Below are 25,552 nucleotides of genomic sequence, written 5' to 3'. Positions count from 1 at the left end.
TTGTCATCAGATTCTCATAGCAATCTTGATATTGATTTTTATCTGAAACGGAAGAACATATAATGTCGGTATATCTCCGCGGCCTTCGCTGAGCCACACAGGCGCCTAAAGTAAGTGTATCTCTGTGTAGTCGTAGTTGGTACAAATTCACAGAACATATTCAGGTCAGTTCGGGTCGGGTCGTAAAGAAAACGACTCAATTGAAGTAAGGATAAGATGGAGATTATGTTGCTCGTTCGAGGGTAGAAATGTCAATACATAGTTTTTTACCCTTTGAACAAACTGCTTTTACTTTGGCCAGTCTCTTTCTTTCACGCCGCCCAATATTTTTTTTACCTTTCCGAAATGGAGCTTCTCGCCGGCGACTGTCGGAAACGAGTCGGCGACGAATTCAGCGAAGATGTTGACCCTTTCGACGGCTCAGATGGTGGTTGCGGATGGATGTACGGTAGCCGTGAATCGGGTTCTCACGGAAACGACGACGCTTTGGCTACGCTCGCAGACTTGGCTTCCCCTCCTCAGAAACTCAAACCTATCAGGTGTGGCGTTAAGCCTCCGTCGTCCTCGTCTGAGGATCGTCATCCTCTTGATATTCTCGCCGGAACTCTAGATAGGCTGCCGGAGATGGGCTTTGGCTGCTTCGATACTCCCTTGGGATCGAAGATTGCTGACGTTGAGCAAAGTGGTCAATTGACTCGCGGGTTTTCAAAAGGTGATGATCCTCTTCCCCTCCACATAGAGTTTCAAGCTCGTAATCGCCTCTCTTGGGATGGTGTCTCTCTCAGGTAAATCATCACCACTATCTATGTACACTAAAAATGTAAGCTTTTTCAAGTTTTTTGGATCTGTTACTGTGAAAAGTTGTTACTTTTTGTATTTTTTGGGGTCTTTAAGTTTTCACGTTTATTTGGTAGACCTCAAACACATTCTCTTGACAGTCTTGACCCTCGGAGTTGCTCTATATAGTTCAGCTTGCGGTATCATTCGATTCTATATTGGTTTAACTGATGCGTCGTTGAACATCTCAGCTTAAAGTTTTAGACTTTGCAGATAGCAATCAGGTTTATGTGGCGTCATTACAACCTTTTGCAGTGTTGGTTTATTTGATTCTGAGTGTTGTTTATACCATTTCTAAGCATTGTTTGTCTATAGATTCTGGGGAACTTTAGAATTATTAGTTAGTAGATAATGAAATCGAGAGTTGCCAACTGAGGCACACTGATATGAACGTTTTGTTTTGCAGTTCCTCTGTTGATAGCGATAGTGACTCATCCCCAGACGTTGGCAAGACCGTCACAGGTAAAAGAAAGCGGAAAACAAGGGTAAAGCTGGAGCATTTCTTGGAGAAGTTGGTGGGAATTATGATGAAGCGGCAGGAGAAGATGCATAACCAGTTGATTAAGGTGATGGAGAAGATGGAAGGGGAGAGAATACGCCGTGAGGAAGCTTGGAGGCAACAGGAAATCGAGAGGATGAAACAGAATGAAGAGGCACGGAAGCAAGAGATGGCACGCAGCTTGTCTCTCATCTCTTTCATTAGAACTGTAATTGGTGACGAGATTGAGATCCCTAAACCCTCTGAATTCCCGCAGCCACTCCAGCAGATCCTTCCCGAGAAATGTGAATCCGCGCAGACACAAAGAGAGAGAACGTTTAGGTATTCAAGAAGCGGCGGCAGAAGGTGGCCGCAAGAGGAAGTGCAGGCATTGATAAGTGCAAGAAGCTACGTGGAAGACAAGTCGGGGATCAACAAGGGTTCGATTTGGGATGAGATATCAGCAAGAATGAAGGAAAGAGGGTACGAAAGATCTGCTAAAAAGTGCAAGGAGAAGTGGGAGAACATGAACAAGTACTACAGGAGAGTCATGGAAGGTGGGAGGAAACAGCCTGAGCACAGCAAGACTCGCTCATACTTTGAGAAACTTGGAGATTTTTATAAGACAAACTCCTCGGGTGAGAGGGAAGAGTGACAAGATTTTAAATTAGGTTTTTGGCACGCAAAACGGAAACTTGTAGATGATGATTTCTCGAGTTTAAATTTTTATTTTGGTGTAGCTTTAATTTTTTTAATAACTCCTACTACGACTCTGTATCCGTATGGGTGTTTTGAGTTTAGAAGGTTCTAATAAAAAAGACAAATACGTTGGTGGTCGGGATTTTGTAACGGCTAAGGGAGACGAGAAGGATCCTCGGTCACATCGACTTTGGCTGGCCACGTTGTGGAACTTGTGAGGTCTGAAATTACGAGTGCTGACACTTGCCAAACTAAAGCTTTGTCTCTCTCTCTCTCTCTCTCTCTCTCTCTCTCATTCCCTTCTTTTCTTCAAATGCTTCATAATTTCTGGCATTGATTATTATTTATAATATATATTCTCACAAACACCAAGTCGTGAATTTTTGAACAAAGATATGGAACGTGGAGGCTTCCATGGCTACCGCAAGTTATCCCTCAGCACCACCACTCCTCCTGCACCAGGTAGTGCCATTCTACACATCCCTCTTTTACTGGCTTCTTCGTTCAGTTGCATGCGAGAAACCATTCTCTGATGTTTCTTTTTTCTTTTGCAATCCCTCCACCTCTGTAATATTTTCATGGCAAACAGTGGATTTAAAAGCTTGTCAATCCTGTAAACCACTGTGCCAACGGCGCATGCAGACGTCATAGAAGCTCAAACTTTAGCAATGAAAACAGCTAACATAACCATTATGCACTAAAACTCCTTTTTTTCTTGTTTTTGTTGGGAATTACCAGCGAATTTTCTCATGGCAGAGGGCAGTATGCGTCCCCCAGAATTCAACCAGCCTAACAAAACTAGCAATGGTGGTGAAGAGGAGTGCACGGTGAGGGAGCAAGACAGGTTCATGCCTATTGCCAACGTGATACGGATCATGCGGAGGATCTTACCTGCTCACGCCAAGATCTCAGACGACTCAAAGGAGACTATCCAAGAGTGTGTCTCGGAGTACATCAGCTTCATAACAGGGGAGGCTAATGAGCGGTGTCAGCGGGAACAGCGCAAGACCATCACTGCTGAGGACGTCTTGTGGGCAATGAGCAAGCTCGGTTTTGATGACTACATCGAACCCCTCACGCTGTACCTCCACCGTTACAGAGAGTTGGAGGGTGAAAGAGGGGTTAGCTGCAGTGCTGGATCTGTAAGTATGACCAATGGCATGGTGGTCAAAAGACCTAATGGGACCATGGCTGATTATGGAAACTACGGGCCTGTGCCAGGGATTCAGATGGCGCAGTATCATTATCGTCATCAGAACGGGTTTGTTTTCAGTGGCAACGAACCTAATTCTAAGATGAGCGGTTCATCTTCAGCAGCAGGTGGCGCCAGGGTTGAACTATTTCCGACTCAGCAACATAAGTACTAAGAACAATGGCTAATAAAGTAGACAGCTGACAGAGCGTGAGTCATAACTGTTAGTAGGCGTAAGTTTTATGGTTTTTCTTTGTTTGTCATCTGGTTGAAAGAACATTATGTTTTTCATCAGATCTGTCTTGTGGTCAAGTGTGTCAATAAAGCACTAGGTTTCCAAACAGCGTGCATGCGATCTTTAATATAAGAATTGACGGTGAAATTGGTAATGCGTTTTGACTCAACACATAAAGGGACTAAACAATCCAGATTCCAATTCTCAGCTACAGAAACCAGTGTTTAAAAGGATATAGAAACATCTCTCATATGCATAATCTTCATTCATCTAGCTATTACTTTCCAGAGGAACTTCAAGGCATACCTTTTTCCTCTCCAGATGATCATGTTTGTCTGCAGTCTCGTCCGCATCAGCCTCTTGCTCCTGATGCTCTTCAGAAAGAGGTTCCAATTTGGAAGAATCAACGGGATCAAGTGCGGTTCTTTTCCTCTGAGGAATGACAGTGAAGAAGGCTGTTTTCCAGTCCCTAGTCTCCAGAAACTTCACGAGTATCTCCAAAACTTGGTTCACAGTGAGAACCTAATTGAATGAAAAACCAAATCTTACATTAACAAAGCAGCAGGCGGCATTGGAGCTCAAAGAGAGGACTTTTGTTACCTGCGAACTCGACATTTTCATATACTCCCCAATGGGAAGCTTAGCTGTTTTAATGCCTTGTTCTTGTGCCTTGGTCATGGTGATCCCTTTGAATCGGTTTCGATCCACTAAGCCGCCGATAATGTAGATATGCTTGGGGTCAAGATCATCCAAAACAGTTTCAGAATCAGCCGTGAGATACACCAAATGATCTTTCTGATCAGCCATGGCATCAATGTAACACTTACTTTCCTTCTCAATGAACCATTTCTCAAAACCAGGAAGCTTATCAAGCTCAGTACTCATCTTCCCATGGACTCCTGTAAGCCATAGGTGACAAGGTGAAGTACTTCTCCCATTCACCGCATAGCAATACATAATCTGCTGAACAAGGCTAGAGATCTCGGAGTCAGACATGAGATGCGCAAAATCAACATCTACGACGATCTTTTGACCTATTTCTTTGGCTCGATTAAGCCGCTCCATCTTCTTCTCTTTCTCCTCCGATCTCTTCTCCATTCTCTCCTTCCGCAGACTCTTCCTCGATTCAATCAGCTTCAGTCTCTCTTCCTCCGTCGCGTTCGCTAGGGTTTCCTCCCATTCCTTATGCTTTCTCTCGGCGTCTTTCTTCTTCTGCTCTTTCTCCTGTGCCTTCTTCTCAGCTTTCTTCGCTTCGTACCGTTGCTGCTTCAGTTGCTTCTTCTGAGCATTCTTAGACAGAGGAGGCGAAGAAAGGTTAACCGGAGCCGGTTCAGATTCTGGTTTAAGCTGGTTATCGAAGCCGTTGTCGTCATTTCCCGTCGCCGCCGCCATTGCCGCGAGAAAGCGAAGAGAGCAGAAAACAAAATGGGTCAAAGAAGAAAAGACTATGCGCCACCAAACAAAACGCATTAATGGGCCTTCAAGAAAATGATGTCGTCTATGCTATTGGGCCTGTTTAGGATGGGCTTTAGAACTGGGGCAAGGGGTAAATAGAAGAGAACGTGAGGGACCATAAATATAAAATAAGTGAAAATAAGGAAGCGATGAGAGACACAAAGCCGTAAGTCAGCAAATCGGGGGGTCTTGTTGTTAAGAGAGAGAGCTCAGATCAGATGTGGCTTTCTTCTTCTTCTTCTTCCATAGAGTGACTCTCAACATCAAATTCACAACAACAACAACAACAACAAAAAAAAACACCTTTCGTTTTCCTTCTTCGTTCATGGTTGCTCACCTCTAAGAGACGACAACACCCGCCGGTTTAGAGAGTTCTTCTGCGTTTCACTCGCCATGGCTCAGAAGCCGGAGGAACAGTTGAATGAGCTCGGATCGAGGCTTGACCTAACTCCTATTTCCAAAGATTCATTGCTCAAACTCTTAAAGGTGACTCCCCATCTCTACTTCTCCTTGTTTCTTCTCCAATTTGTCCAAGTTTCGGTTTTTCGTTTGGAGGGAATTTTTTCATCTTTCTCCCCTGTTTAAATTCTGCCTAATTGGAAACGAATAAAATTTTCAGCTTTGTAGATCCTCTTCCATGTTCATTAATTGAGCTAGTGTTTTCTTCTTTGGAGTTGCGAGTTAGGGTTAGTTTGTACCAATCTTATTCGTTAACACTTGCCCTTCATCTAGGTTGTTTTTGCGAAATTAGGTCATGCATAAAAACTGCGATTGGTTCCATTCTTTTTGGAAGATATTTAGCTACTTAGACTAGTCTCGCTTCTGAATTGTTCCTCTTTCTATTTGTTAGCTTTTCAATTGTTCCCAGGAGACCGAATTCAGTGTCTAGATTTGCGTCCTCTCTCCTTGTATGATCCTCACCAGCAATTTGACAGATGCAATAGTTATCCCAATTTTCAGTTTCTATTTATAACTGTGAGATAGCCTACATTGACTAAAGTGTTTCTTTATCAACTACATTTGTGGAAATGTGATTTGCTGTTGATTGGTTTCATTGGGGTGACTTGGCTGGGTTAGTTTAGTCAGATATCTCTTTCCTTTAATACTTTTTCGTACAATACCGTGACTAATGGTGAGCTCGTTAACTTGTTTGTTGCGACATGCAGGAAGCTGCTGTTTGTCTTTCTGAGTTGGAGCAGTCTCCACCAGCTGCAGTGCTCGAGTCCATTCAACCTTTTCTTGATGCAGTTATTAAACCTGATATTCTCAACCATCAAGACAAGGATGTCAAGCTTCTAGTTGCAAGCTGCATTTCTGAGATAACTCGTATTACAGCACCTGAAGCGCCTTACAGTGATAATATTATGAAGGTTGTTTGTCCTGAATTTCCTCTGGCACTGTGATCACATACATGCCCACTACTGATTTCTTCTGTTTCTTATCTTGTTTCAGGATATTTTTCAACTGATTGTGAGTGCTTTTACTGGGTTGAATGATGTCAGTGGTCCATCATTTGGAAGGAGGGTTGTCATTTTAGAAACAGTTGCAAAGTACAGGTCATGTGTAGTGATGTTGGATCTTGAATGTGATGATCTGGTGAAAGAAGTGTTTACTACATTTCTTGATGTTGCTCGGTGGGTTTCGAAATCAACCTAGATTTCTTTTCAGATTGATTAAAAGTTCCGCTGATTTACATCATCTACTTTCCCCCCCTGCAAAACACTGTTAATTATCATATTATTAGCTGTGCTTTGCGTTGGTTTCTTTAGCTAGTAATACAAAAGATAAAGTGGTTCTGTGATTTTTTTTTTTTTTTTGGGGGGGGGGGTTCATACTGACGGATTGTTTTATTTCTGTATGTGCAGAGATGACCATCCAGAGATTGTTTTCTCATCAATGCAAAATATAATGATTGTTCTTTTAGAAGAAAGTGAAGATGTGCAGGAGCATCTTTTACGAATTTTACTCTCTAAATTGGGCCGGAATAGAAGTGTGAGCATTCTGACGTTGTTGGCTTTGACCACTGGTTTTATTCTAATTTAGGATTGTTTTTTTTTTATATTATGGAATAGCTGACAGCTCATATTCTGCATTTATAATGGCAGGACGTTAGAGATTCTGCAAGAAGACTTGCTATGAAAGTCATAGAGCAGTGTGCGCCCAAAGTTGAATCTGACATAAAGCAGTTCCTTATATCTTCAATGTCTGGAGATAGCCGATGTTCCAGCAGTCAAATTGACTACCATGAGGTTATCTATGATTTGTACCGCTGTGCTCCTCAGTCTCTATCCGGAGTTGCACCATATCTCATTGGAGAGCTTTTGGTATAATTTTATTTGATCTTTTGCCGCTATCTTGCACTTCAAATTTTATCATGACTCTTGAATCATGCACAACACTTTTATTATTATGGAATAGTCGCTTTATCCATTTGCTGTGTCAATACTTTTCATGTAGTATGAGCTCATCTTTTCAAGTAGATTGATATTGAATAATACGTAATGCATACTATTAACATATACAGGCTGATAAACTGGAAACTCGTTTGAAAGTTGTTGGATTGGTTGGAGAATTGTTTTCCTTGCCTGGACGTGTCATCTCTGAAGAGTTTGGTTCAATTTTTTTGGAGTTTCTGAAAAGGCTGACCGATAGGGTAGTTGAAGTTAGGATGGCAATCCTTGAACATATTAGGAACTGTTTGCTCTCGGATCCTTCGAGAACTGAAGCTTCTCAAATTATATGTAAGTTTTTCTTTATCATGCCGTTAGTATACATTAGAATTGACTAATCTTGTAATGTTAATTCTTATGTAGCTGCTCTCTGTGACCGGCTCTTGGATTATGATGAGAATATCCGCAAACAAGTTGTTGCTGTTATTTGTGATGTGGCTGTGAGTGCATTGACGTCAATTCCAGTTGACACTATGAAGTTAGTTGCTGAACGGCTTCGAGACAAAGCTGTACGTTTTATGCATTCAGTCTGGTTGTCTCAGATAGTTGTATACTAAAATTTGAAAGACATTTGAACTCATAGATCTTTGTCTAAATCAGATACTCGTAAAAACATACACTATGGAAAGGTTGACGGAGTTGTTCCGGGTATATTGCTTACGGTATGCTGATGGGAAGGTATGCACTGGGGATTTTGATTGGATTCCTGGAAAAATCCTGAGATGTCTTTATGACAAAGATTTCAGGTAGGACATTTACCTAATTTTTTTTTAAAACCTTGCTCCTTTTCTTATATATTTTTGTGGTTTACTTAAGTCCAGTTGAATATGATCATATTACCTTCGCGAAAATGTTCTAAATATTTTTTTGTGTTGCAGATCAGACACAGTTGAATATATCCTATGCAGTTCACTGTTTCCTAATGATTTCTCTGTAAGAGATAAAGCTAAGCATTGGATACAAATCTTCTCTGGGTTTGACAAAGTGGAGACCAAAGCTTTTGAGAAAATACTGGAGCAAAGACAAAGGTATATATGATGACATTTTATTGCACTTGAATGATTTTTATGGTTTTCAGTTTTGGATTTTGACGATTGATCTTGGAATTTTTTTTTGACCTCTAGGATACAACAAGAAATGCAAAGATATTTGTCAATCAAGCAGACACACCAGGTTCGTCTCGACGTAGTTGAAGAGTTCTTTTTTATAAAAAATATTTGGTTTGAATTTTTCCTTTTGAATTTCACCATCTAGAGCCTTATGTTCTGTCTGAATGCAGAGTGCTGATGCTCCTGAGATGCAGAAAAAGATCTCATTTGGATTCAGAGTTATGTCACGTTTATTTTCCGACCCCCCAAAGACTGAGCAAAACTTTTTAATTCTTGATCAACTGAAAGATGCTAATATCTGGAAGATTTTGACCAATCTGCTTGATCCCAACACTAGCATAATGCAAGCGTCCAGGATTCGGGTGAGAATAACAAGAAGTTTGTATTTACATTTAGATTTGCTTTCGGCAACCATATAACTGGTTTCTGGTTTTAATTTGTGTGCAGGATGATATGCTTAAAATACTGTCTGAGAAACATTCGCTCTATGAATTTCTCAGCATTCTCTCCATAAAGTGTTCTTATCTGCTATTCAGCAAAGAATATGTGAAAGAGATATTAGCCGAAGTATCTGCTAGAAAGTCTTCTCAAAATATATTGGGGATCCAACCATGCATGGACTTCTTAGGGGTAAAAATTTATGTGACACATCATTTAAGATTTTCTAACTTTCTGTCAATATTTTTGTTTTAACATTTATTCTAGCCGATTATATTCCATGCTCATGAACATTTTTACTTTTACTTATTAGAAACTCCACCAGATTGATGCTTGTGCATTGATTTTTTTAGCTCCTGGCATGTTTCTGTCCATCATTGTTTGATGGTGCTGAGGAAGAACTGATTAGTTTCCTTAAAGATGATGATGAAAGGATAAAGGAGGGTACTCTAAAAATTCTGGCAAAAGCTGGTGGTACTATTCGAGAGAATCTCATTGTTTTAGCAAGGTGGAATTCTCAGTTCTGTCGATTTATATATTCATCTTTTTCATCAAGCTTGAGCTCACCTCTTTTGCTAGTTTCGTATTTCTGATTTATATTGTTTCTCCTATTGTCCTATTAAAGTTCTGTGGAACTTTTACTGGAAAGGATTTGTGTTGAAGGAAACCGAAAGCAGGCTAAGTATGCTGTGCACGCACTAGCATCAATAACAAAAGATGATGGGCTGAAGTCGCTCTCTGTTCTATACAAGGTGACAGTTCTGTTTTCCCATGGATACTTTGCTTAAAATTATCATTATCTGTAGTTAATAATTAGCTTGTGTAAAATCTGGTTTTATACTTGATTTGTAGAGACTCGTGGACATGCTGGAGGACAAGAGACATCAGCCAGCTGTTCTTCAGTGTCTTGGATGCATATCGCAGATTGCGATGCCAGTCTATGAGACTAGAGAAAGTGAAGTAGTTGAGTTTATTAGAAGCAAAATCCTCAAGCTCAAAAGTGTATGTATTTCCTGCAAGACCTCACTATCTTTCACTAGTTTCCCAGGTCTCTTTTCGTTTTTTATTGGAAGACACTTAAACCTCTTTGCAGGAAACTGTAGATGACAAAAAATTATCATGGGATGACAAAAGTGAAATTTGTCAACTGAAGGTTGGTACCTGACGAAACGTTTTTTATATCTGACTTCACTTATAGTTACCAATGTTTGTTTGACCTTATGTTAAAGTGATCAGGTAATTTCTCTCTTGTACAGTTAGTTTAAAACTGTTTTTTTCTTGATAGATATATGGGATAAAGACGTTGGTTAAGAGCTACTTGCCTTTTAAGGATGCTCATCTCCGTGTGGGTGTTGATGATCTTCTTGGATTACTTAAAAACATTCTTTCTTTTGGGGAAGTATCTGAAGATCTAGAATCAAGGTTCGTAGATGTGTTAAATATGCTAAGATGTCATTTTCTGTAATATTTGAAGGCACTCATGCTCAACCTCGCTACAGTTTTGTTGACAAGGCCCATTTGAGACTTGCTGCTGCAAAGGCAGTCCTCCGCCTTTCCAGACATTGGGACGATAGAATACCTATTGAGATCTTCCATTTAACTTTAAAAACCCCTGAGGTAACTTCCTTTACTTTTCTATTCAATTCACACCTCCCATTCAATCCTTCATCTGATCTGGGTTCTATTTTGACTTTTATCATTCTTTCTTAACCTTTCCTGTAGATACCATTTCCTGCTGCTAAGAAAATATTCCTCGGGAAAGTTCACCAGTATGTAAAGGATCGGGTTTTAGAGACAAAGTATGCCTGTTCCTTCCTATTTGATATTACTGGATCAAATGTTCTCGAATCAGAGGAGGTATGATCACCCTTTACTTGAAAGCACATATTTAATGTTTCTGCGTCAAAATGTTGACAATCTGGCTATAAACGATGCGTCTGTATTGACATACAGGAGAAACACAACCTAGCTGATATCATACAACATTCTTATCAAACAAAACTGCGGAAAATTTCTGCTCAGGCAGATGCAAATTCAGTTACTCTCTACCCTCATCATATCCTTCCTTATCTGGTTCATGCACTTGCACATCATTCTTGTCCTGACGTTGAGAAATGCAAAGACGTGAAGGAATATGAAATGATATACCGGTATTCTTTCTACATGCCACCACTTTTTCTCTTTCTGTAACTGTGAAATTTATGATTTCAGTTATTTGTTTTTTCTTATTGATATTTTATGCTTACTATTTCTGATTGTTTATTTCAGCCAATTATACTTGATCATTTCTATGTTGCTCCGTAAAGAGGAAGACGTGAAGGCTGAGGATATTGACAAGGAACAAGAGTGTGTTCCAACCATAATTCTTATTTTCCAAAGTTTAAAACAGTCAGAAGATGTCACAGATGCAACAAAGTCAAAGGTTGGTAAAAGACTTCTTGAGCTTCTTCTATTTTACAACTGCCATGTCAGGACTACTTTTTTTTTTGTAATGATTCTAAGCATGCCGGTACAATGAATCACACTACTTGTCATTGTTGTGGTGCCATGGAGCTGACATCTCATACCTTATATTAACAGAACTCACATGCGATCTGTGAGCTTGGGCTGTCAATAATCAATCGCTTAACTCAGAAAGAGCCTGATGTACAAGGGGAAATCACACCTGTATCGCTGCCTGCGACTCTTTACAAACCTTTTGAAAAAGTTGAAAGTGACAAGTCTCAGGTAAGAACCCAGAAGATTTTTGGTTGTGTGCGCAAATTTTCATGATGAGTTTGCTTCATTTAATCTTTGGCAATATTACTGTCTGCCGCCTTTGCTTATAGATTCGTGGCGTTTAACCTCATATATTTTCCTGGTTTGTGTTTTATAACCCATGTCAGGTAGGTGAGGAGAAACTGTGGCTAGCTGATGAGACTGTGGTGGCACACTTCAGGGATCTGAAGTTGGAGAGTCATGCTGATGCTTCTGTATGTTATTTAACTCTTAAATCTGTGTTGCGGTACCTAGTGATTTCTGTATTTATCCATCTTTTCCCTTGCAGGTAATACCCCAAACTTCAGAAAATGAGGTTATGATTGATGGAGAAAGTGATGGAAATGAAATTCCTCTGGGTAAAATTGTAGAGCGTTTGAGAGCTCAGGGAACAAAGACTAGAAAGGGCAAAAAGAATAAATCTGTACCAGCTGAAGATGAGAATGGTAAAAATGATGTTGATGTTTTGAAGATGGTGAGGGAGATAAACTTTGATCACTTGCAAATGCTAGATAAATTCGAATCGAGTAATGGACACAAACATCCCACTGGTGAGAGAGTAGACATATGTCAAAGAGATCTCAATGATAACAAAAAGAATGCTGGTGATGCAACATCGGTAGTTTCGGTCCCTAAGCGCAGGAGATCATCTTCTGGCCATAGTCCTTACAAATTTTCAAATAGTGGTTCTAAAGTTCCATTAAAAGCTTCTGAAGAAGAGTTTCATCAAGAGGGAGACATAGACAAAAATGCCTCTTTGGACTCGCAGGATGAAAATTCAGACCTGGAGAAAAGATTAGAAACCATCTCTCCCCGAAAGAGAAAGAAAAGCTTATCATCAAAAGTAAAGATTACAGATTCTGATTGGGCTCTCACTGATCTGGAAAATCAAAGCGAAGGTGGCAACTACAGTGAGAGGGTACAAATCATCAATAGCATTTTACCCTTTGCTTTATTTCACTCTAGTTCAACTTATTGATATTTAATCAATATGCAAACTTTTCTACTCGAACAAAAGCAGAGTAGGTCAGCTGAAAGTGGTGATAGCAAATTAAAGTCTGCTTCTGGATCAATGAAGCGAAAAAGAAAAAACATGTCAGGATTGGTTAAGGTGTGGAGCTTTACCTTCCTTCCATTGATGTGTCACTTTTGTGGTAATTGAACATTTTGTCTGACATAATTTCTTGTCCAGTGCTCGACAAACGAAAATAAATTGGTAAATGATGAACTGATCGGTTGCAGAATAGATGTTTGGTGGCCTATGGATAAACGGTAAGCATATTTGAAGTGACTTTCTTCGGATTGACAGTGCAAAAGTGGTCTCATTGTCTTCATTCGAATTTTGTTATTCTGACATCCATGCAAATCTACACTGTTAAGGAGTTAATTTGTCTTGTGCCCATTTATAGAAGCTTTGTTACATAGAATTCCTCTGATGCAATCATTCATTTCCAACAAAATTTGGTATCTTTTTTTACATTTATCTCACCTGAAATTGCATCTTGGTGAAATAAATAGGTTTTATGAAGGGACAGTGAAATCTTATGATTCCACAAAACAGAGACATGTGGTAAGCTTTCAGCACTTTGCTTCTTCTTTGTCCTTTTCTTGGGTTAGTTGGTCCTGCCAACTCTGTACTTTATCCATATGATATCGCAGATACTTTACGAGGATGGAGATGTTGAAGTACTTAACCTAGATAAAGAACGGTGGGAGCTCATAGACACCGGTAGAAAGCCTGCGAAGGTTCATTTTCTGGTTTTCGGGTTCTATTTTCAGTTTATCTTCACCATTTCTAATCATCTACCGAGTTTGTTCCTTTTAGCTTAATAAATATGCTTACAGTATTTGTACCTACTGCAGAAGTCCAAAACATCAAAGGGAAGTTCCAATAAGAAAAGGTAGCACTTACTCTCTGCAACTGCAGATATTGCATCTTTTTGTAGTGCAGTTCGCCTTGTATTTTGCTTTAGTCTTATTCACAACAATAGTTTTCTTTTGTTTTGTTTAGATCTTCTGAAAGTAAGCTTAAGAGTTCGGATAGCCTACAAAAGGATGAAGAGCCAATTTCTACTACGTAAGCGAAATTCTGTCATTAGAAATCCAAATAATACGGGTCATTTATTGATTTTTTCCCCTATTTTTTGCGTATCTTCTGCATTTCTTCTGTTAAACATTTTGTTTTACCGGGACTGCTGTCTTTTGTAGGCCAAAAGGGAAAAGAACTCCAAAGAAAAACCTAAAACATACACACCCAAAAGGCACACGAAGAAGTCTCTCTTTAGAACATGAGAAACCAGAAAACAGAAACAGGAAAAATCGATCTTCTGCCATGCCTAGTAAGCTCCATTGGGATCCTCTGTTTCTAAATCCTTTCAACCTATTTACTATCATGCAAATATACATACAACAACGGCGTTAATCATATTACACAATACAATATATATATTTTTTACTGAGTTATTCTATTTTGAAATTTCAAGTAGGTGAAGTTGCTGGAAAGAAAAAAGGAAAAAGAGTGAAATCAGGCACAGAATCAGGGACAGAATATAGTGGGGAGGTTGGCGAAGAAAAATCAGAGTCTGAAGGAAAGTCGTTGAAAGAAGGCGAGGATGATGATGAAGTTTTAAATATGGAAGAAGATTTACAGGAGGCAAAAACAGAGTTGAGTGGGGACGCTGAGGGGAAAGAAGCTGAACATGATAACTCAGATACTGAAGGGAAACAAGAAAACAAAGAAATGGAGACAGAATCTGAGCATGATGCTGAGGATGCTGAGACTTCTGACAATGAGACTCTTGTACTTACCTACCTTCCTCTTAAATATTACAAGCAATATAGCCAGAAAGTTCTGATATGTGCTTTACTTTTGAATGTGTGTGCAGGGAGCGTGGAAAAGTAAAGTGGGGAAGTCAAGCTCGAGGAAAGCAACATAATGTGAAAGAGCTTGTCACAAAGAAATTGCGGTGTTTGTCCTGAAGTATTGGTGGTCTCTGGATTGATGTGGTGTATATGTGGTAAAAAATGTGAGATTTGTAGGGTTAGTGATACATACTTGTTCTAACCACCATGATGGAATGAATAATAGGCAGAAGAAGCTCCTCCAGAAGCGTATGTGGTCATGTATTGTAGCCTCTGTGTGTTTGTTTATTTTCTAGGGTTGTTTTTTGTTTTCAGTAATATTTACAAGTTACATTTCTTAACACAACGTACTATTCTCTTGTGAACTAAAATACTTTGCCACAATTTTCTTATAAAAAACTTCTTTCTTTTATTATCATTTGTACACTGAATAATATGCGAAATTTGGAAGTCTTTCTTAACCTTATGACTTCAAAAGAAGGATACTGAAATAAAACTTTCTTTTGAAAGGATAATCTATCTGTAAAAGATAAATGGGAATAATATTCTCTAATCCCAAACTTTATCAACAACAAAACGTTCCCCAACCAATTCACACGAAAGTCTCAAAAGGTACTTTCACCTACAACAAAGCTCGTGTGTCTGTCTCTATTGCTCGTGTGACTAATTTCTTTAGGTTTATTTTTTTATGGCTTGACGTATTATTTAGCCAAGACCTATACCTTGAATGGATTCAAAAAAGAATAAGAAACAAAATAAATTCTAACAAAAGCACAAGCCGATTGGTTTGCAAGGAAACTTGAGTCATACAACATATGGTTCAAAAAAACAACTATTAGTTCTTCAGCCAGACCAAAAAAGTAATAACTCTGACACGAAAAAATCGATATGACCAACTACCAAGAAGAGAAACAAGTAAATGAAATCAATCGAACAAGCCAAAACCCAAATCTTCATCACTCTCTTCTGCTGGTTCCTCCTAGAAAAACAAATCCTCCAAAAAATTAGATAGATGAAAAACAGAATAATCTTTATAAAGCAAAGAAAACTTGTTATTTCAGTTTTACCTTCTTCTTCTCCTCAGCGGCAGGGGCAGCAGCTGCAGCACCACCGCCAGCAGCTGGAGCAGCAGCAGCAACCGGAGCACCGCCTCCACCTCCAGCACCAACGTTCATGATGAGATCAGTGACATTACGTTTCTCAGCCATCTTGGCGAACAACATTGGCCAGTATGACTCAACATCGACACCAGCAGACTTGACCAAAGTGGCGATTTTGTCGGCCTAATCAACACACACACACAACAAATTCAAATGATATATATAAACAAACACAAGAAAAGATGGTAAATCCGTGTCAAAACCCTCAAGCTAAACCTCAAAATCCGTTCAGACATAAACATCCTTAGATCAATTCTTGACTGCAAAGTCCACAAATCCTAAAACACTAAATACTTTATTTACACCTCAAGATGTGACCACCCAAATCACTAAACTTAACTAGGATGCAATGAGACCAATTAAGAGCTAGCTGACTAGCAATAGACCCATGCGTTTTAATAAAGCAATGAGAGACAAAAGGAAAAGAAGAATGAAATATATATACCGTTATAGCAATACCCTCGTCCTCCAAGATCATAACAGCGTAGCTGCAAGCTAGCTCTCCCACTGTCGACATTTTTAATTATCCCTGAAACGATGATATAAACAACTTCAAAAACCAAAAAAAAAAAAAAATCCACGATTAAAGTAAAATCAAAAAACAGTCAGACATGAATCAGCAAGACTGAAACGGAACAAAAATGCTAAATTTTAATCGGAAACTAACCTTCGAGAAAGATGAGAGCGAGAGAAAGAGAGACAAAAGAAGTGCAAGGAGGCGTTAGTGCAGCCGAAAGATTAATTATATACGATGGGTTTTTTCTTCTGTTGTTTTAGGGTTTTCGCTCTTTAATGTGGGCCTTATTGGGCCATTATTTATTATTCTGTTTCTTCTGACGAAAATCAAATCTTTTAAGCCCATTATCTATTTTTGTGTACACACACACTCATTTAATGGTGAAGATAGGACCAGACCAATCAATCTTTTGGGAAACTAAAACGATCAGTTGCTGCATCAAATATAAAATAGCAACAGAACAATCAGGCCAAATCTCAATGTTAGACTTCGTAACACCCAAATGATTCATCATAACACTAAAATTTCTTGTTATGAAATATGGAATACTTAAAACATTATATGATGCTAGTATAAATGAAATGTGAAATGCTTATTACATCAAAATTGGTTCTATGGAGCCTCTAGTAAAATAAATGGATCTTTAATGGTTAGACCGAGTCAAAGCGTGTCAGAGACCATCTCTGATTCCAAGCATGTAAACAACAGTTTTTTAAAAGTTTTCTTCCTTTTTTTTCTTTCTTTTTAAATATATTTTGGTACCGGGCCACACAAAACAAAAAGAGTTTGATTCACTCACAGTAATTTTAATTTATAACGAGGGTTAGGTTCACCTACCCTTTTGCAGTAGTAGTTAATTCAATACCGTTACAGCTAGCTACGTTGTTCAAGAATCAAATATAAAATCAGTTTTTACAAGATTAACTATTACAGTCAAAAGAAACATGTTTGGTCAAACATTCTTTAGTAGTTGTATAAAATGTATTTCAATTAAAAAGTAAATAATTTGCATCGTTGCTTTAGAGTTTAGACCTCCCTGGCTCCTTGTACAAAGGGTGTAAGTAGCTGCGTTAATCTCAAGGAAGACGATTTTTGTATTTTTGTCTCCAAACTGGTAAAGTTGTTTGCGTAATCATCTGTCTCTCGGCTGTCTCTTACCGTTTCTTCTTTTCTTCTTTTTCCCCTTGAAGTTGGCAAATTTCTCAGAGAAACTTTCTTTTCAGTTCGTACCATTCGTCGCTACTTTACTCATTCTTTAGGGTTTCGAATTTTCTTTTTTTGGTGAAAAGGTTAAGTTGGGTTTCAATTTTTGTCTCTTGGTTTTGTTATAAGACTCGAGTATTTCAACTCACAAAGTTAGAGACTTTTTTTTTTTTTTTTTGGATTTGTAACATTTGCAGAGTCCTCAGTGTTTTGTTTCTTGCTCAAGTTCTGATTGCGATTTAGGTATCTTTCTGTGCCTTACTCACTGACTAGTTGGTGTGTCTGTAGATTGACGTCATTTGGCCTGATCTAGTGTAAATCTTTTCCAAGAATTTTGTTTTGTATATCAAAAAAGCTCCCAAACTGAGTGATTTGAATGTTGGCTTACTCGTCTCTCTCTATCATATTCAGTTGATTTTCTAACAAAGACAGTTGCTTTTTTTTTTTGGTAGGAACAAAGACAGTTGCTTTAGCTCTGTTATTCACGACTAGTCAGTGTGTCAAGTTCCTAAAGTTGGTAGCTTGTGTTTGTAGAATCTGAGATGGGCGAGCCGCTTGGACTGCTCCAGGTGACTGTTATTCAAGGGAAGAAATTGGTGATCCGAGATTTCAAATCAAGTGATCCTTATGTGATAGTCAAATTAGGGAATGAGGTATGTTTTGTCAGTTTGCATTGGTTCTTTTCGCAATTAGAACTAGTGTTTTGTGTTTCTACCAAGGAACACAAGTGTCTCGTTGTGTTAATGTGATGTTTTACTGTCTTTAAAACCAGTCAGCCAAGACCAAAGTGATCAACAATTGCCTGAATCCAGTGTGGGATGAGGCACTGAGCTTCACACTGAAAGATCCTGCAGCAGTTCTGGTATTGGTATGTCTAAATCTTCATTGAATCTTTCCCTTGTGACCATGATGATGATGATGCTGAGATTGTTAAATTGGGTGGTGCAGGAAGTGTTTGATAAAGATAGGTTCAAGGCAGATGACAAGATGGGTCATGCCTCCCTCAGCCTTCAACCGCTTATCTCAGTTGCCAGACTAAGACACGTAGTCCGCGTGTCCTCTGGTGAGACAACGCTTAGGAAAGTGTTACCGGATCCAGAGAACTGCGTATCCCGGGAGAGCACAATCAGTTGCGTAGACGGAGAGGTGGTGCAGAGTGTGTGGCTGAGGCTGTGTGCTGTTGAATCGGGTGAGATTGAGTTGAAGATAAAGTTGATTGATCCTCCTGGAACAAAGAAGTAGCAATAGGGTATTATGTAGCTTGTACTTTGTAACACGAGATCCGTTTGCCTAGTATAATTGCAATATGTCTTTGTTTCCAAGTGAAATGTGAAACGGCTTTAAAAACCTTACTTCGAGATACATTATTGTACTATTCCTTTCTCTTCCTCCCTGTTGTCGTCTACACAGGTAGACTACCGTCAATGGCCGAATCTCATATATCTTCTTACCTTGCTAATAAAAACTTTAACTTGAAGAAATGGACAAAACCTGGCAATAATCAATCACGCATACCAAGGTGGGGTGGAACCTATTGGTATAACATACCAATAATGAAAACTTGGCTTGGTTTAGAGAATCCAACAGAACCGACATTGATATTGGTATCTTACGTCACACACACACTTTGTTGTTATCTTTATATCCACCTTTTCCTTTTTGAGTCAATTATGAACTCTCTCTTTCTCGTTTCCTCGTAATCTTAACACTAGCCTGATCGTCCTCATCTGCCACCAAACCAAAGGTCCAAAACCCAAAGTCGTGATCTTTGTGTTGATTCTCATCATAATCTGATTTTTCTTACTTGGCAGGCGTACGTACCTCGGACATCATTTCTTCGGTGACTTCTATGGCTCCATCTTTCTCTGATGATTCCGTACAGCCTCGAGGTTCTTTCTCGAGCTTGTGTGTTTTGTTCCTGTTTGTTCTGTTTTCTAGTTGGATCATGTATTTTTCCTTTACTTAAGCAGTTGAGTTCCTGTGGGTGCAGATGTTTGTGTTGTGGGAGTCGCGCGAACGCCTATGGGGGGATTCCTTGGCTCTCTCTCGTCTTTGACTGCCACAAGACTTGGGTCCATAGCCATTGAAGGTAATTTTACGACTACCTTCTCTCTCTTTCTCTCTGATTCAGCAAGTTTTCATTTTCTTACTGCTTCATACCCTCTCTCACAGCCTCTCTTAGAAGAGCAAATGTTGATCCGGCCCTTGTGGAAGAGGTCTTCTTTGGCAATGTCTTAACCGCTAATCTTGGGCAAGCACCAGCAAGACAGGCTGCACTTGGTGCCGGGATTCCCTATTCGGTGATCTGCACCACTGTTAACAAAGTCTGTGCTGCAGGAATGAAAGGTAATAACCTTTTAATACTCTTCTTCTACTCCAGATGATCTCCATTACTACTTATACTTCACCTGTAAGCTCAGCTGTAATGCTAGCGGCTCAAAGTATCCAGCTCGGTTTGAATGATGTTGTTGTGGCTGGTGGTATGGAGAGCATGTCAAATGTACCTAAGTACCTCCCAGACGCAAGGTGCTTTCTGAGTTTCGTAACTCAAACTTTGTAGATAGAACCCCAAGAGAGGCAGATTCAATCTGTTTTCTCATCTCGAAAAAGCTTTCTCGTTTATTCTCTACTCTGATATCTGTTAGCAGAAGGGGTTCTCGGTTAGGCCATGACACTGTTGTTGATGGTATGATGAAAGATGGACTTTGGGATGTTTACAATGACTTTGGAATGGGAGTTTGTGGAGAAATATGCGCTGACCAGCACCATATTACAAGAGAAGAACAGGTCACTTATGTTCAACCTTGATCTGTCTTTCCAGTTTGTTTCCGTAGAATCATGACTGATAAGACTGTCTCGCTGATTCTCTTTACGTATAAACTTTTACTTTTTGTAGGATGCTTATGCTATCCAGAGCTTTGAGCGTGGTATTTCTGCACAAAACACTCAGTTGTTTGCTTGGGAAATTGTTCCGGTACACCTCTCCTTTCCATGCATTCCAGGAATTCACTTTATGGCATTTTAATGGAATATTGTTCATACACTCAATATTGATAGGTCGAAGTTTCCACTGGAAGAGGGAGGCCTTCGATAGTTATTGACAAGGATGAAGGATTGGGGAAGGTAAAAATAGTTTAGGAACAGCTGCTTCTCTTGGGACAGCCTTGATTGATCTGAACTTTGTTTGGCATGAACTAGTTTGATGCCGCCAAGTTAAAGAAGCTTAGACCGAGTTTCAAGGAGGATGGATCAGTCACTGCTGGAAATGCATCAAGTATAAGGTCCTCTTTTCTCTCTTAACTTTGTTTCTTAGTTTTTTTCATTTGTAACTCTGCTGGCATTTTGTGTTGTTTACTTCCAACAACCACTTACTGCCTCTGCTTTACGTTGTGGACAGTGATGGTGCGGCAGCGTTAGTGCTGGTGAGTGGAGAGAAGGCTATTGAGCTTGGACTGCATGTTATTGCTAAGATTAGAGGATATGCTGATGCTGCTCAGGCACCTGAATTGTTCACAACCACGCCGGCTCTTGCTATTCCTAAAGCTATAAAGCAGGCTGGTTTGGATGCATCTCAAGTGGATTACTATGAAATAAATGAAGCCTTTTCTGTAAACCCACTTACTGAACTCTCAGTGTTTTATAGTTGTTGTGTTTGTATAAAGAGGTCTGACTGTTTTGTTTCCCCACAGGTAGTAGCTCTAGCCAATCAGAAACTGCTGGGATTAGATCCTGTGAGTCATGAAACAAGTACAGTTGTGGATGTTTCAGACTTAATTTTCAGTCTCTGACTCTCTGATGATGAATATATAAACAGGAACGGCTGAATGCGCATGGAGGGGCAGTTTCACTTGGACATCCACTGGGATGCAGTGGTGCTCGTATCTTGGTGACATTATTGGGGGTAAGTTGTAAGACCAGGCAACAACGGTGTTGAATTGAATCCACCCTGAAAATGGTTGAACACTTCTAATTCAGGTGTTGAGAGCAAAGAAGGGAAAGTATGGAGTGGCATCAATATGCAACGGTGGAGGAGGAGCATCAGCCCTTGTCTTAGAGTTCATGTAAGCTCCTTCTTTAACTCTGGTAAGCTAGCGTTAGCATACGAGATCACTTGTCAAGTAATACTTCCCAACACTAAACCTTTTAACTTCAACGTGTTGGCATGTTGGCACAGATTGGAGAAGACAATTGCATATTCGGCACTCTGAAGCTAAGAGATGTTGTCTCCAGAAATATGCGTTATTTATACAAGAATAACGCATAGCTTATTATATGGTTTAAGTTTGTGTCACAAGAATGCTTAACTTTGTACTTTGATGCAATAAAAAGTGTGTTAGAAATTGAGACGTAATGTCTGAGTTAGTAGACACTCTGAAGTGAAATGTTGCACTGTTGCAGTCAATGATGTTTACCTTGACCAACGTCTACAAATGAGCATTTGCAATAGTTTTTAGGAATTTAGAGAGCGAGAAGAATCAGATAAGTTGAGCATAATCTAGAAGCCTAAAACTGTTGTCGTTTTAGCCAAAGAGCGCATCACAGAACAAGAGAATTACAGGCTCACCCAAATGCTTAGGATAATGAGAGGTAGATTTCCAACAAATAATTTTGCTACAACAGAGGATCAAATAACACTATACCATTAAGTCACCTATTGATTAAATTCAAGATTTATTCTCTTCTTTTCGCTTTACATTTGTATGGCTCAAGGACAGAACACTGCTCGGTACTCGCTTACTTTGCCAGCTCAAACCGTAAAAAAATATATATATATATATATATATCTTAACTGTGAAGGCACCTGAGAGGATTTCCCTCAGAAGCATTCAGGTTTCATCATCTTTCAGTTTTTCATGACTTGCTTTTCTGTCACCAATGGACATGGCCAGACCGTTGCAATTCTCAAACTTGTGCAGTTCTGATTCTATGGTTTTGGCTATCACACAGCGTTCAGCTTCAGGCTCAGGAAATCCCACGTGGAACGATCCTTGCTTTGCAGGTTCTGCTTGTCCCTGGGTTTCATAATGGTGTTTTACATAGTTGTATAGCTGTTGATGGAAGGGATGATTGATAGAAAAACAATTTGCGCTCTGAGTGTGGTGAGATGACCCAGAGCTTCCTCTTCTACAGAAATGTGGGAGGGATGTGAAGTCCATAATCTACAAAAACCACAATATTTAGACAAAATTGCATTTCACAGGAAGATCATAAGAAAGTAAATGCATATACATATACCTTCAATAATTCATCCATTCCGCAACCAGATAAGACATGAATCTTTTTCCTCGTCCTCTCTTGTAAAAGAGGTTTTACAACCTGGTAGGAGCTCATTGAATTATACATACGTGCTAAACAGCTAAACACCCGGAGTTACAAACAAAAGAAGATCAAAGAGGCTTGCCTTCCAACATGCGGAAAATATATATGGGGCATTGACAACATAGTACGTGTTTGTCTTCTCTGGATAGTTTAGATCATCGATCGTTGATATGATAGTCAGTAACTGCATTAAAGTGTTAACTGTTAACACATAAAGTTGGTAAATAAAGTAGGAAACTGAATCCAACATCTTGCGGTATCATTAGTTATGAACTAAATTTGTTTGCAGAGGTGAATTATCATACCTTGATTTGGCTAAGAGCTGAAAGTCTTAACCCTGTCATGTCTAGAACTTTGACGCATGTGGTGATTGGCCTCCCATTCTTCTTAGACATAGAAGGCTGTAACAGTGTTTTACTCGTTACATCAAGAGGGAAACCGAAAAAAGAAGAGTGTAGCTACTCACCAGTAATACACGGTCTCTATATTCATTGATTTGTATGTGGGACTGGACATAGTAGTGAACCTGTATGCGGAAGAAGAGAAAAACATTCAGTTTTTGTTTCGCATCTGATTGTCAAAAGTGCGAGAAAACAATGAAGCATCTTACAGAAGCTTTGTCAAATGTGCTGAGGCCGACGCCAATAGCAAAGACAGGCAAGCCCTAAACATCAAGAAACAAGCAAATATCAATAACATAGAATCTATTTTGATCAGAAAAGGAAATGGATCATGGGAACTAAGGAGGCTACCTCTTTGGTGTAACCTGACATCCCTATTAGTTGAGAATCTCGTACATCCCTATACAACTCAGTAGGAACAATGGGTTTCTGCGGAAACCAAAAGCATGAAGGTCGAAGTTCAGCTCTCAAACCAGATCAAACCAAGGAAAGAAGGAATGAATTAACTCACGGATAGGATACTGTCAATTTCATTATCCACCCTCCAACGCAAACACTCAACAAGCTGAAAGTTAGTTAGAAACGGTGTTAATCAGACAAGACAACATGTGGAGTCACTGAAACCACATAAGAGTTTTGGAGAGATACCATTATGTGAGCTTTGCATACGTTCCAGTCTCTTGCTTTCAGAAAACGACCCAAATTCTCCCTCAGGTATCCCTGATGGACCCTCTGCAGATTCACAAAAACACCTTCCTTTTAAGGTTCAGTTTTAACCTCTGAATCTATGATCTGGTCAGTCGAATAGGGGTTTGACCCATTTCCAAGAACAGCTCTAACAAAAATACAAACATACCTCAAATGTTTTCTTCAATGGCTCCTCAGCTAGCACAAATTTTTACCAGATTCAGTAATTTCTAAATAGGAATCAAAGTAGAAACAGAGGAAAAGGAAGAGGAAAAGGTCAGACCTTTATCCATCAGCTCTTGGAATTCATCAATGGCTTCTTCTGAAACGATCCCCATTGTTTTGGCTCACTTCCTTGGCAACCAAACAGGATCGCCCCAGAACAATAAAAATCTCCAAGATCGATTTTTTTTTTTTTTTAAAATTTTGTTTCTCTACCCTTTGTGTCACTTTGCGCACAACTATGAGTCCAGCATTAAAGGTCAACAAAGAGGTGGTAGGAGAAGAGAAACTCCCAACAGAAATATACACTTTTTAAATGACAAAGTAGAAACTCGTTTTGAGAGTCGAACCACTTTGATTAAGACTGGTCGTAACCAAAATTACATAGCAACTTCTGTAAGATTTGTTGAATAATCATCAAATCAATAAATCTAACTCCCAAAACCCATTTGATTTTCTCTTCCTCTTGTGGTTCTTGGTCAATCAAACGAGTTAAATAAAAGTCTGATTTTTGTCAATGGAGAAACGAAAAAAACAAGAGAGGAAGATTCAAACTTTGAAATAGTATAGGAACATTTAATTGTAGGGTGAAGTTCGACAACTTGCTAATGATGATTGAACCCGTAGCTGATTTGGTGAGCCTTGTGTTGTCGTTTATTGGGAAAAGACCAGATCAAAAGATGGGATATTGGTATTCAAAGTTGGTCCCTTTTGTTTTTTTACTGCTTTTTGGGTCAAAATATTCAAACTTGTCTTTTTTAGAAACGTTTTAATTACTTTTCAAGTGGTTTAATTACTATAAAGAAGAGAAAATTTGTGGCGTATTAGTAAAGTTTAGCGGCCGGAGATACCATGGATGGGTTGCTTTATGGGTTACTAGTGATGGACCCGCACGTACGTGCGGGGTTATTTTTGCAAAACTACAAATTTTTTTTTATGTAGATACGATTTTGGTAAAAGTTTGTTATATAAGTTTATTTGAAAAACTATACATAGACATACAGTTGTAAAATATAAATATTGTTTACTTAATATAGTTTTAAAATAATTTAAATGAAAATGTTAAATGATACTACATGTTTATTTTTTAAAATAATCAAAACATTTCTAACCGTTTCCTTAGAGATGTTAAATCGGATTTGGATTTGGCTTTAGTTTGAATTATTTTACGTATAGTTTGGAATGAAAAACCCGTCCGGTCCCTTTCCGTCTCGTCCCGACCCGTCCCTTCCTGTCTCGTCCCAACCCGTCCCGTCCCGACCCGTCTCGTCATGTCCCGTTCGGACCAGTCATGTCCGTATCGTCCTCTATCCATCATATATTTCTGTCCCACAATCGTTTCTTTTTAAAAACAGAATCATTTGCTAATGTTTATTATAAGAAACTTGGTAAGAGATCTAGACGGAATACTCGTATTTCTCGTTTAAATATTTATTTTCCCACATTAATAAACTCTAATTATAAATCTAAGTCACATGCTCCCACCATTTTCATTCACAAGGCACTGCCTCAAATCCGAGCATACACAATC

The 25,552-nt window shown here is 39.1% G+C and overlaps 8 protein-coding genes across 18 annotated transcripts; 5 read left to right on the top strand and 3 right to left on the bottom strand.

The window, feature by feature from the left end:
• Positions 1–28: 28 nt before the first annotated feature.
• LOC17875969 (trihelix transcription factor GTL1) lies at positions 29–2,156 on the top strand. The gene is made up of 2 exons (XM_006279742.2): positions 29–785; positions 1,244–2,156. The coding sequence occupies exons 1-2, from the start codon at positions 346–348 to the stop codon at positions 1,968–1,970; spliced, it is 1,167 nt and encodes a 388-aa protein (XP_006279804.1). The 5' UTR covers positions 29–345; the 3' UTR covers positions 1,971–2,156.
• A 197-nt stretch (positions 2,157–2,353) lies between these two features.
• Positions 2,354–3,547, top strand: LOC17876815 (nuclear transcription factor Y subunit B-6). 3 transcript variants are annotated; one of them, XM_023787302.1, is made up of 2 exons: positions 2,354–2,476; positions 2,771–3,547. In XM_023787302.1, the coding sequence occupies exons 1-2, from the start codon at positions 2,410–2,412 to the stop codon at positions 3,379–3,381; spliced, it is 678 nt and encodes a 225-aa protein (XP_023643070.1). In that variant the 5' UTR covers positions 2,354–2,409; the 3' UTR covers positions 3,382–3,547. The 3 variants fall into 3 exon arrangements, with proteins under 3 accessions (XP_023643070.1, XP_006279843.1, XP_023643078.1); XM_006279781.2 differs by having other exon boundaries at positions 2,356–2,476; positions 2,753–3,547; XM_023787310.1 differs by having other exon boundaries at positions 2,380–2,476; positions 2,604–3,547.
• Positions 3,548–3,576: 29 nt separating this feature from the next.
• Positions 3,577–4,864, bottom strand: LOC17876578 (tRNA (guanine(9)-N1)-methyltransferase). Its single transcript, XM_006282290.2, has 2 exons — positions 4,042–4,864; positions 3,577–3,963 (listed from the first exon to the last, which is right to left on the bottom strand). The coding sequence occupies exons 1-2, from the start codon at positions 4,831–4,833 to the stop codon at positions 3,712–3,714; spliced, it is 1,044 nt and encodes a 347-aa protein (XP_006282352.1). The 5' UTR covers positions 4,834–4,864; the 3' UTR covers positions 3,577–3,711.
• Positions 4,865–5,057: 193 nt separating this feature from the next.
• On the top strand, positions 5,058–14,930 carry LOC17876852 (sister chromatid cohesion protein PDS5 homolog A). 3 transcript variants are annotated; one of them, XM_023787269.1, is made up of 33 exons: positions 5,058–5,382; positions 6,063–6,266; positions 6,349–6,530; positions 6,762–6,888; positions 7,002–7,220; positions 7,421–7,637; positions 7,710–7,855; positions 7,947–8,092; positions 8,225–8,374; positions 8,471–8,519; positions 8,626–8,817; positions 8,903–9,085; positions 9,247–9,401; positions 9,519–9,645; positions 9,746–9,895; positions 9,987–10,046; positions 10,179–10,315; positions 10,393–10,510; positions 10,616–10,750; positions 10,847–11,043; positions 11,162–11,315; positions 11,474–11,620; positions 11,779–11,865; positions 11,940–12,569; positions 12,672–12,761; positions 12,843–12,922; positions 13,169–13,220; positions 13,310–13,396; positions 13,514–13,551; positions 13,662–13,727; positions 13,859–13,989; positions 14,134–14,450; positions 14,536–14,930. In XM_023787269.1, the coding sequence occupies exons 1-33, from the start codon at positions 5,290–5,292 to the stop codon at positions 14,584–14,586; spliced, it is 4,917 nt and encodes a 1,638-aa protein (XP_023643037.1). In that variant the 5' UTR covers positions 5,058–5,289; the 3' UTR covers positions 14,587–14,930. The 3 variants fall into 3 exon arrangements, with proteins under 3 accessions (XP_023643037.1, XP_023643045.1, XP_023643032.1); XM_023787277.1 differs by having other exon boundaries at positions 12,669–12,761; positions 14,137–14,450; XM_023787264.1 differs by having other exon boundaries at positions 12,669–12,761.
• Positions 14,931–15,253: 323 nt separating this feature from the next.
• Positions 15,254–16,425, bottom strand: LOC17875143 (60S acidic ribosomal protein P1-3). Its single transcript, XM_023787325.1, has 4 exons — positions 16,340–16,425; positions 16,118–16,201; positions 15,580–15,795; positions 15,254–15,491 (listed from the first exon to the last, which is right to left on the bottom strand). The coding sequence occupies exons 2-4, from the start codon at positions 16,187–16,189 to the stop codon at positions 15,438–15,440; spliced, it is 342 nt and encodes a 113-aa protein (XP_023643093.1). The 5' UTR covers positions 16,190–16,201; positions 16,340–16,425; the 3' UTR covers positions 15,254–15,437.
• Positions 16,426–17,196: 771 nt separating this feature from the next.
• Positions 17,197–18,780, top strand: LOC17875331 (protein C2-DOMAIN ABA-RELATED 11). 5 transcript variants are annotated; one of them, XM_023785215.1, is made up of 5 exons: positions 17,324–17,478; positions 17,590–17,635; positions 17,927–18,045; positions 18,165–18,260; positions 18,341–18,780. In XM_023785215.1, the coding sequence occupies exons 3-5, from the start codon at positions 17,935–17,937 to the stop codon at positions 18,632–18,634; spliced, it is 501 nt and encodes a 166-aa protein (XP_023640983.1). In that variant the 5' UTR covers positions 17,324–17,478; positions 17,590–17,635; positions 17,927–17,934; the 3' UTR covers positions 18,635–18,780. The 5 variants fall into 5 exon arrangements, with proteins under 5 accessions (XP_023640978.1, XP_006281218.1, XP_023640983.1 ...); XM_023785208.1 differs by having other exon boundaries at positions 17,325–17,478; positions 17,845–18,045; XM_023785210.1 differs by lacking the exons at positions 17,324–17,478; positions 17,590–17,635 and adding an exon at positions 17,197–17,303 and having other exon boundaries at positions 17,845–18,045.
• A 257-nt stretch (positions 18,781–19,037) lies between these two features.
• LOC17874773 (probable acetyl-CoA acetyltransferase, cytosolic 2) lies at positions 19,038–21,809 on the top strand. Of its 2 annotated transcripts, none has more exons than XM_006279428.2 (14): positions 19,038–19,136; positions 19,204–19,281; positions 19,383–19,481; positions 19,565–19,738; positions 19,813–19,918; positions 20,041–20,179; positions 20,289–20,366; positions 20,450–20,515; positions 20,591–20,673; positions 20,790–21,000; positions 21,082–21,123; positions 21,207–21,293; positions 21,368–21,453; positions 21,567–21,809. In XM_006279428.2, exons 2-14 carry the CDS (start codon positions 19,242–19,244, stop codon positions 21,598–21,600), a joined length of 1,245 nt encoding a protein of 414 aa, XP_006279490.1. In that variant the 5' UTR covers positions 19,038–19,136; positions 19,204–19,241; the 3' UTR covers positions 21,601–21,809. The 2 variants fall into 2 exon arrangements, with proteins under 2 accessions (XP_006279490.1, XP_023638964.1); XM_023783196.1 differs by having other exon boundaries at positions 21,368–21,475.
• A 128-nt stretch (positions 21,810–21,937) lies between these two features.
• On the bottom strand, positions 21,938–24,495 carry LOC17875481 (SEC14 cytosolic factor). Of its 2 annotated transcripts, none has more exons than XM_023783201.1 (11): positions 24,083–24,495; positions 23,969–23,997; positions 23,761–23,844; positions 23,624–23,677; positions 23,464–23,541; positions 23,322–23,375; positions 23,178–23,237; positions 23,017–23,094; positions 22,794–22,895; positions 22,628–22,708; positions 21,938–22,551 (listed from the first exon to the last, which is right to left on the bottom strand). In XM_023783201.1, exons 1-11 carry the CDS (start codon positions 24,135–24,137, stop codon positions 22,219–22,221), a joined length of 1,008 nt encoding a protein of 335 aa, XP_023638969.1. In that variant the 5' UTR covers positions 24,138–24,495; the 3' UTR covers positions 21,938–22,218. The 2 variants fall into 2 exon arrangements, with proteins under 2 accessions (XP_023638969.1, XP_006280763.1); XM_006280701.2 differs by having other exon boundaries at positions 23,017–23,112; positions 24,083–24,494.
• Between the last annotated feature and the right edge of the window lie 1,057 nt (positions 24,496–25,552).

Source organism: Capsella rubella, unplaced genomic scaffold (assembly GCF_000375325.1).
Source record: "Capsella rubella cultivar Monte Gargano unplaced genomic scaffold, Caprub1_0 scaffold_8, whole genome shotgun sequence".
NCBI classification, from domain to species: domain Eukaryota; kingdom Viridiplantae; phylum Streptophyta; class Magnoliopsida; order Brassicales; family Brassicaceae; genus Capsella; species Capsella rubella.
This window is presented reverse-complemented; position numbering and strand designations above follow the sequence as displayed.

What these genes read in the sequence shown, in the direction of transcription:
- LOC17874773 (XM_006279428.2), top strand. Translation starts at nt 19,242, where the DNA reads ATGGCTCCATCTTTCTCTGATGATTCCGTACAGCCTCGAG. An exon ending in TGGGTCCATAGCCATTGAAG is followed by an intron (nt 19,482 to 19,564) that starts GTAATTTTACGA and finishes CCTCTCTCACAG; the next exon opens with CCTCTCTTAGAAGAGCAAAT. An exon ending in GGAAATGCATCAAGTATAAG is followed by an intron (nt 20,674 to 20,789) that starts GTCCTCTTTTCT and finishes CGTTGTGGACAG; the next exon opens with TGATGGTGCGGCAGCGTTAG.
- LOC17875143 (XM_023787325.1), bottom strand. Translation starts at nt 16,189, where the DNA reads ATGTCGACAGTGGGAGAGCTAGCTTGCAGCTACGCTGTTATGATCTTG. An exon ending in ACGAGGGTATTGCTATAACG is followed by an intron (nt 15,796 to 16,117) that starts GTATATATATTT and finishes TGTGTTGATTAG; the next exon opens with GCCGACAAAATCGCCACTTT. An exon ending in CCGCTGAGGAGAAGAAGAAG is followed by an intron (nt 15,492 to 15,579) that starts GTAAAACTGAAA and finishes TTGTTTTTCTAG; the next exon opens with GAGGAACCAGCAGAAGAGAG.
- LOC17875969 (XM_006279742.2), top strand. Translation starts at nt 346, where the DNA reads ATGGAGCTTCTCGCCGGCGACTGTCGGAAACGAGTCGGCGACGAATTC. An exon ending in TGGGATGGTGTCTCTCTCAG is followed by an intron (nt 786 to 1,243) that starts GTAAATCATCAC and finishes TTTGTTTTGCAG; the next exon opens with TTCCTCTGTTGATAGCGATA.
- LOC17875331 (XM_023785210.1), top strand. Translation starts at nt 17,935, where the DNA reads ATGGGCGAGCCGCTTGGACTGCTCCAGGTGACTGTTATTCAAGGGAAG. An exon ending in TAGTCAAATTAGGGAATGAG is followed by an intron (nt 18,046 to 18,164) that starts GTATGTTTTGTC and finishes CTTTAAAACCAG; the next exon opens with TCAGCCAAGACCAAAGTGAT. An exon ending in CTGCAGCAGTTCTGGTATTG is followed by an intron (nt 18,261 to 18,340) that starts GTATGTCTAAAT and finishes TGGGTGGTGCAG; the next exon opens with GAAGTGTTTGATAAAGATAG.
- LOC17875481 (XM_006280701.2), bottom strand. Translation starts at nt 24,137, where the DNA reads ATGGGGATCGTTTCAGAAGAAGCCATTGATGAATTCCAAGAGCTGATG. An exon ending in CATTGAAGAAAACATTTGAG is followed by an intron (nt 23,845 to 23,968) that starts GTATGTTTGTAT and finishes GTGAATCTGCAG; the next exon opens with AGGGTCCATCAGGGATACCT. An exon ending in CAGCTCTTAGCCAAATCAAG is followed by an intron (nt 22,896 to 23,016) that starts GTATGATAATTC and finishes ACTTTAATGCAG; the next exon opens with TTACTGACTATCATATCAAC.
- LOC17876852 (XM_023787264.1), top strand. Translation starts at nt 5,290, where the DNA reads ATGGCTCAGAAGCCGGAGGAACAGTTGAATGAGCTCGGATCGAGGCTT. An exon ending in TTGAAAGTGACAAGTCTCAG is followed by an intron (nt 11,621 to 11,778) that starts GTAAGAACCCAG and finishes AACCCATGTCAG; the next exon opens with GTAGGTGAGGAGAAACTGTG. An exon ending in CCACAAAACAGAGACATGTG is followed by an intron (nt 13,221 to 13,309) that starts GTAAGCTTTCAG and finishes ATGATATCGCAG; the next exon opens with ATACTTTACGAGGATGGAGA.
- LOC17876815 (XM_006279781.2), top strand. Translation starts at nt 2,410, where the DNA reads ATGGAACGTGGAGGCTTCCATGGCTACCGCAAGTTATCCCTCAGCACC. An exon ending in CACCACTCCTCCTGCACCAG is followed by an intron (nt 2,477 to 2,752) that starts GTAGTGCCATTC and finishes GGGAATTACCAG; the next exon opens with CGAATTTTCTCATGGCAGAG.
- LOC17876578 (XM_006282290.2), bottom strand. Translation starts at nt 4,833, where the DNA reads ATGGCGGCGGCGACGGGAAATGACGACAACGGCTTCGATAACCAGCTT. An exon ending in TGAAAATGTCGAGTTCGCAG is followed by an intron (nt 3,964 to 4,041) that starts GTAACAAAAGTC and finishes TCATTCAATTAG; the next exon opens with GTTCTCACTGTGAACCAAGT.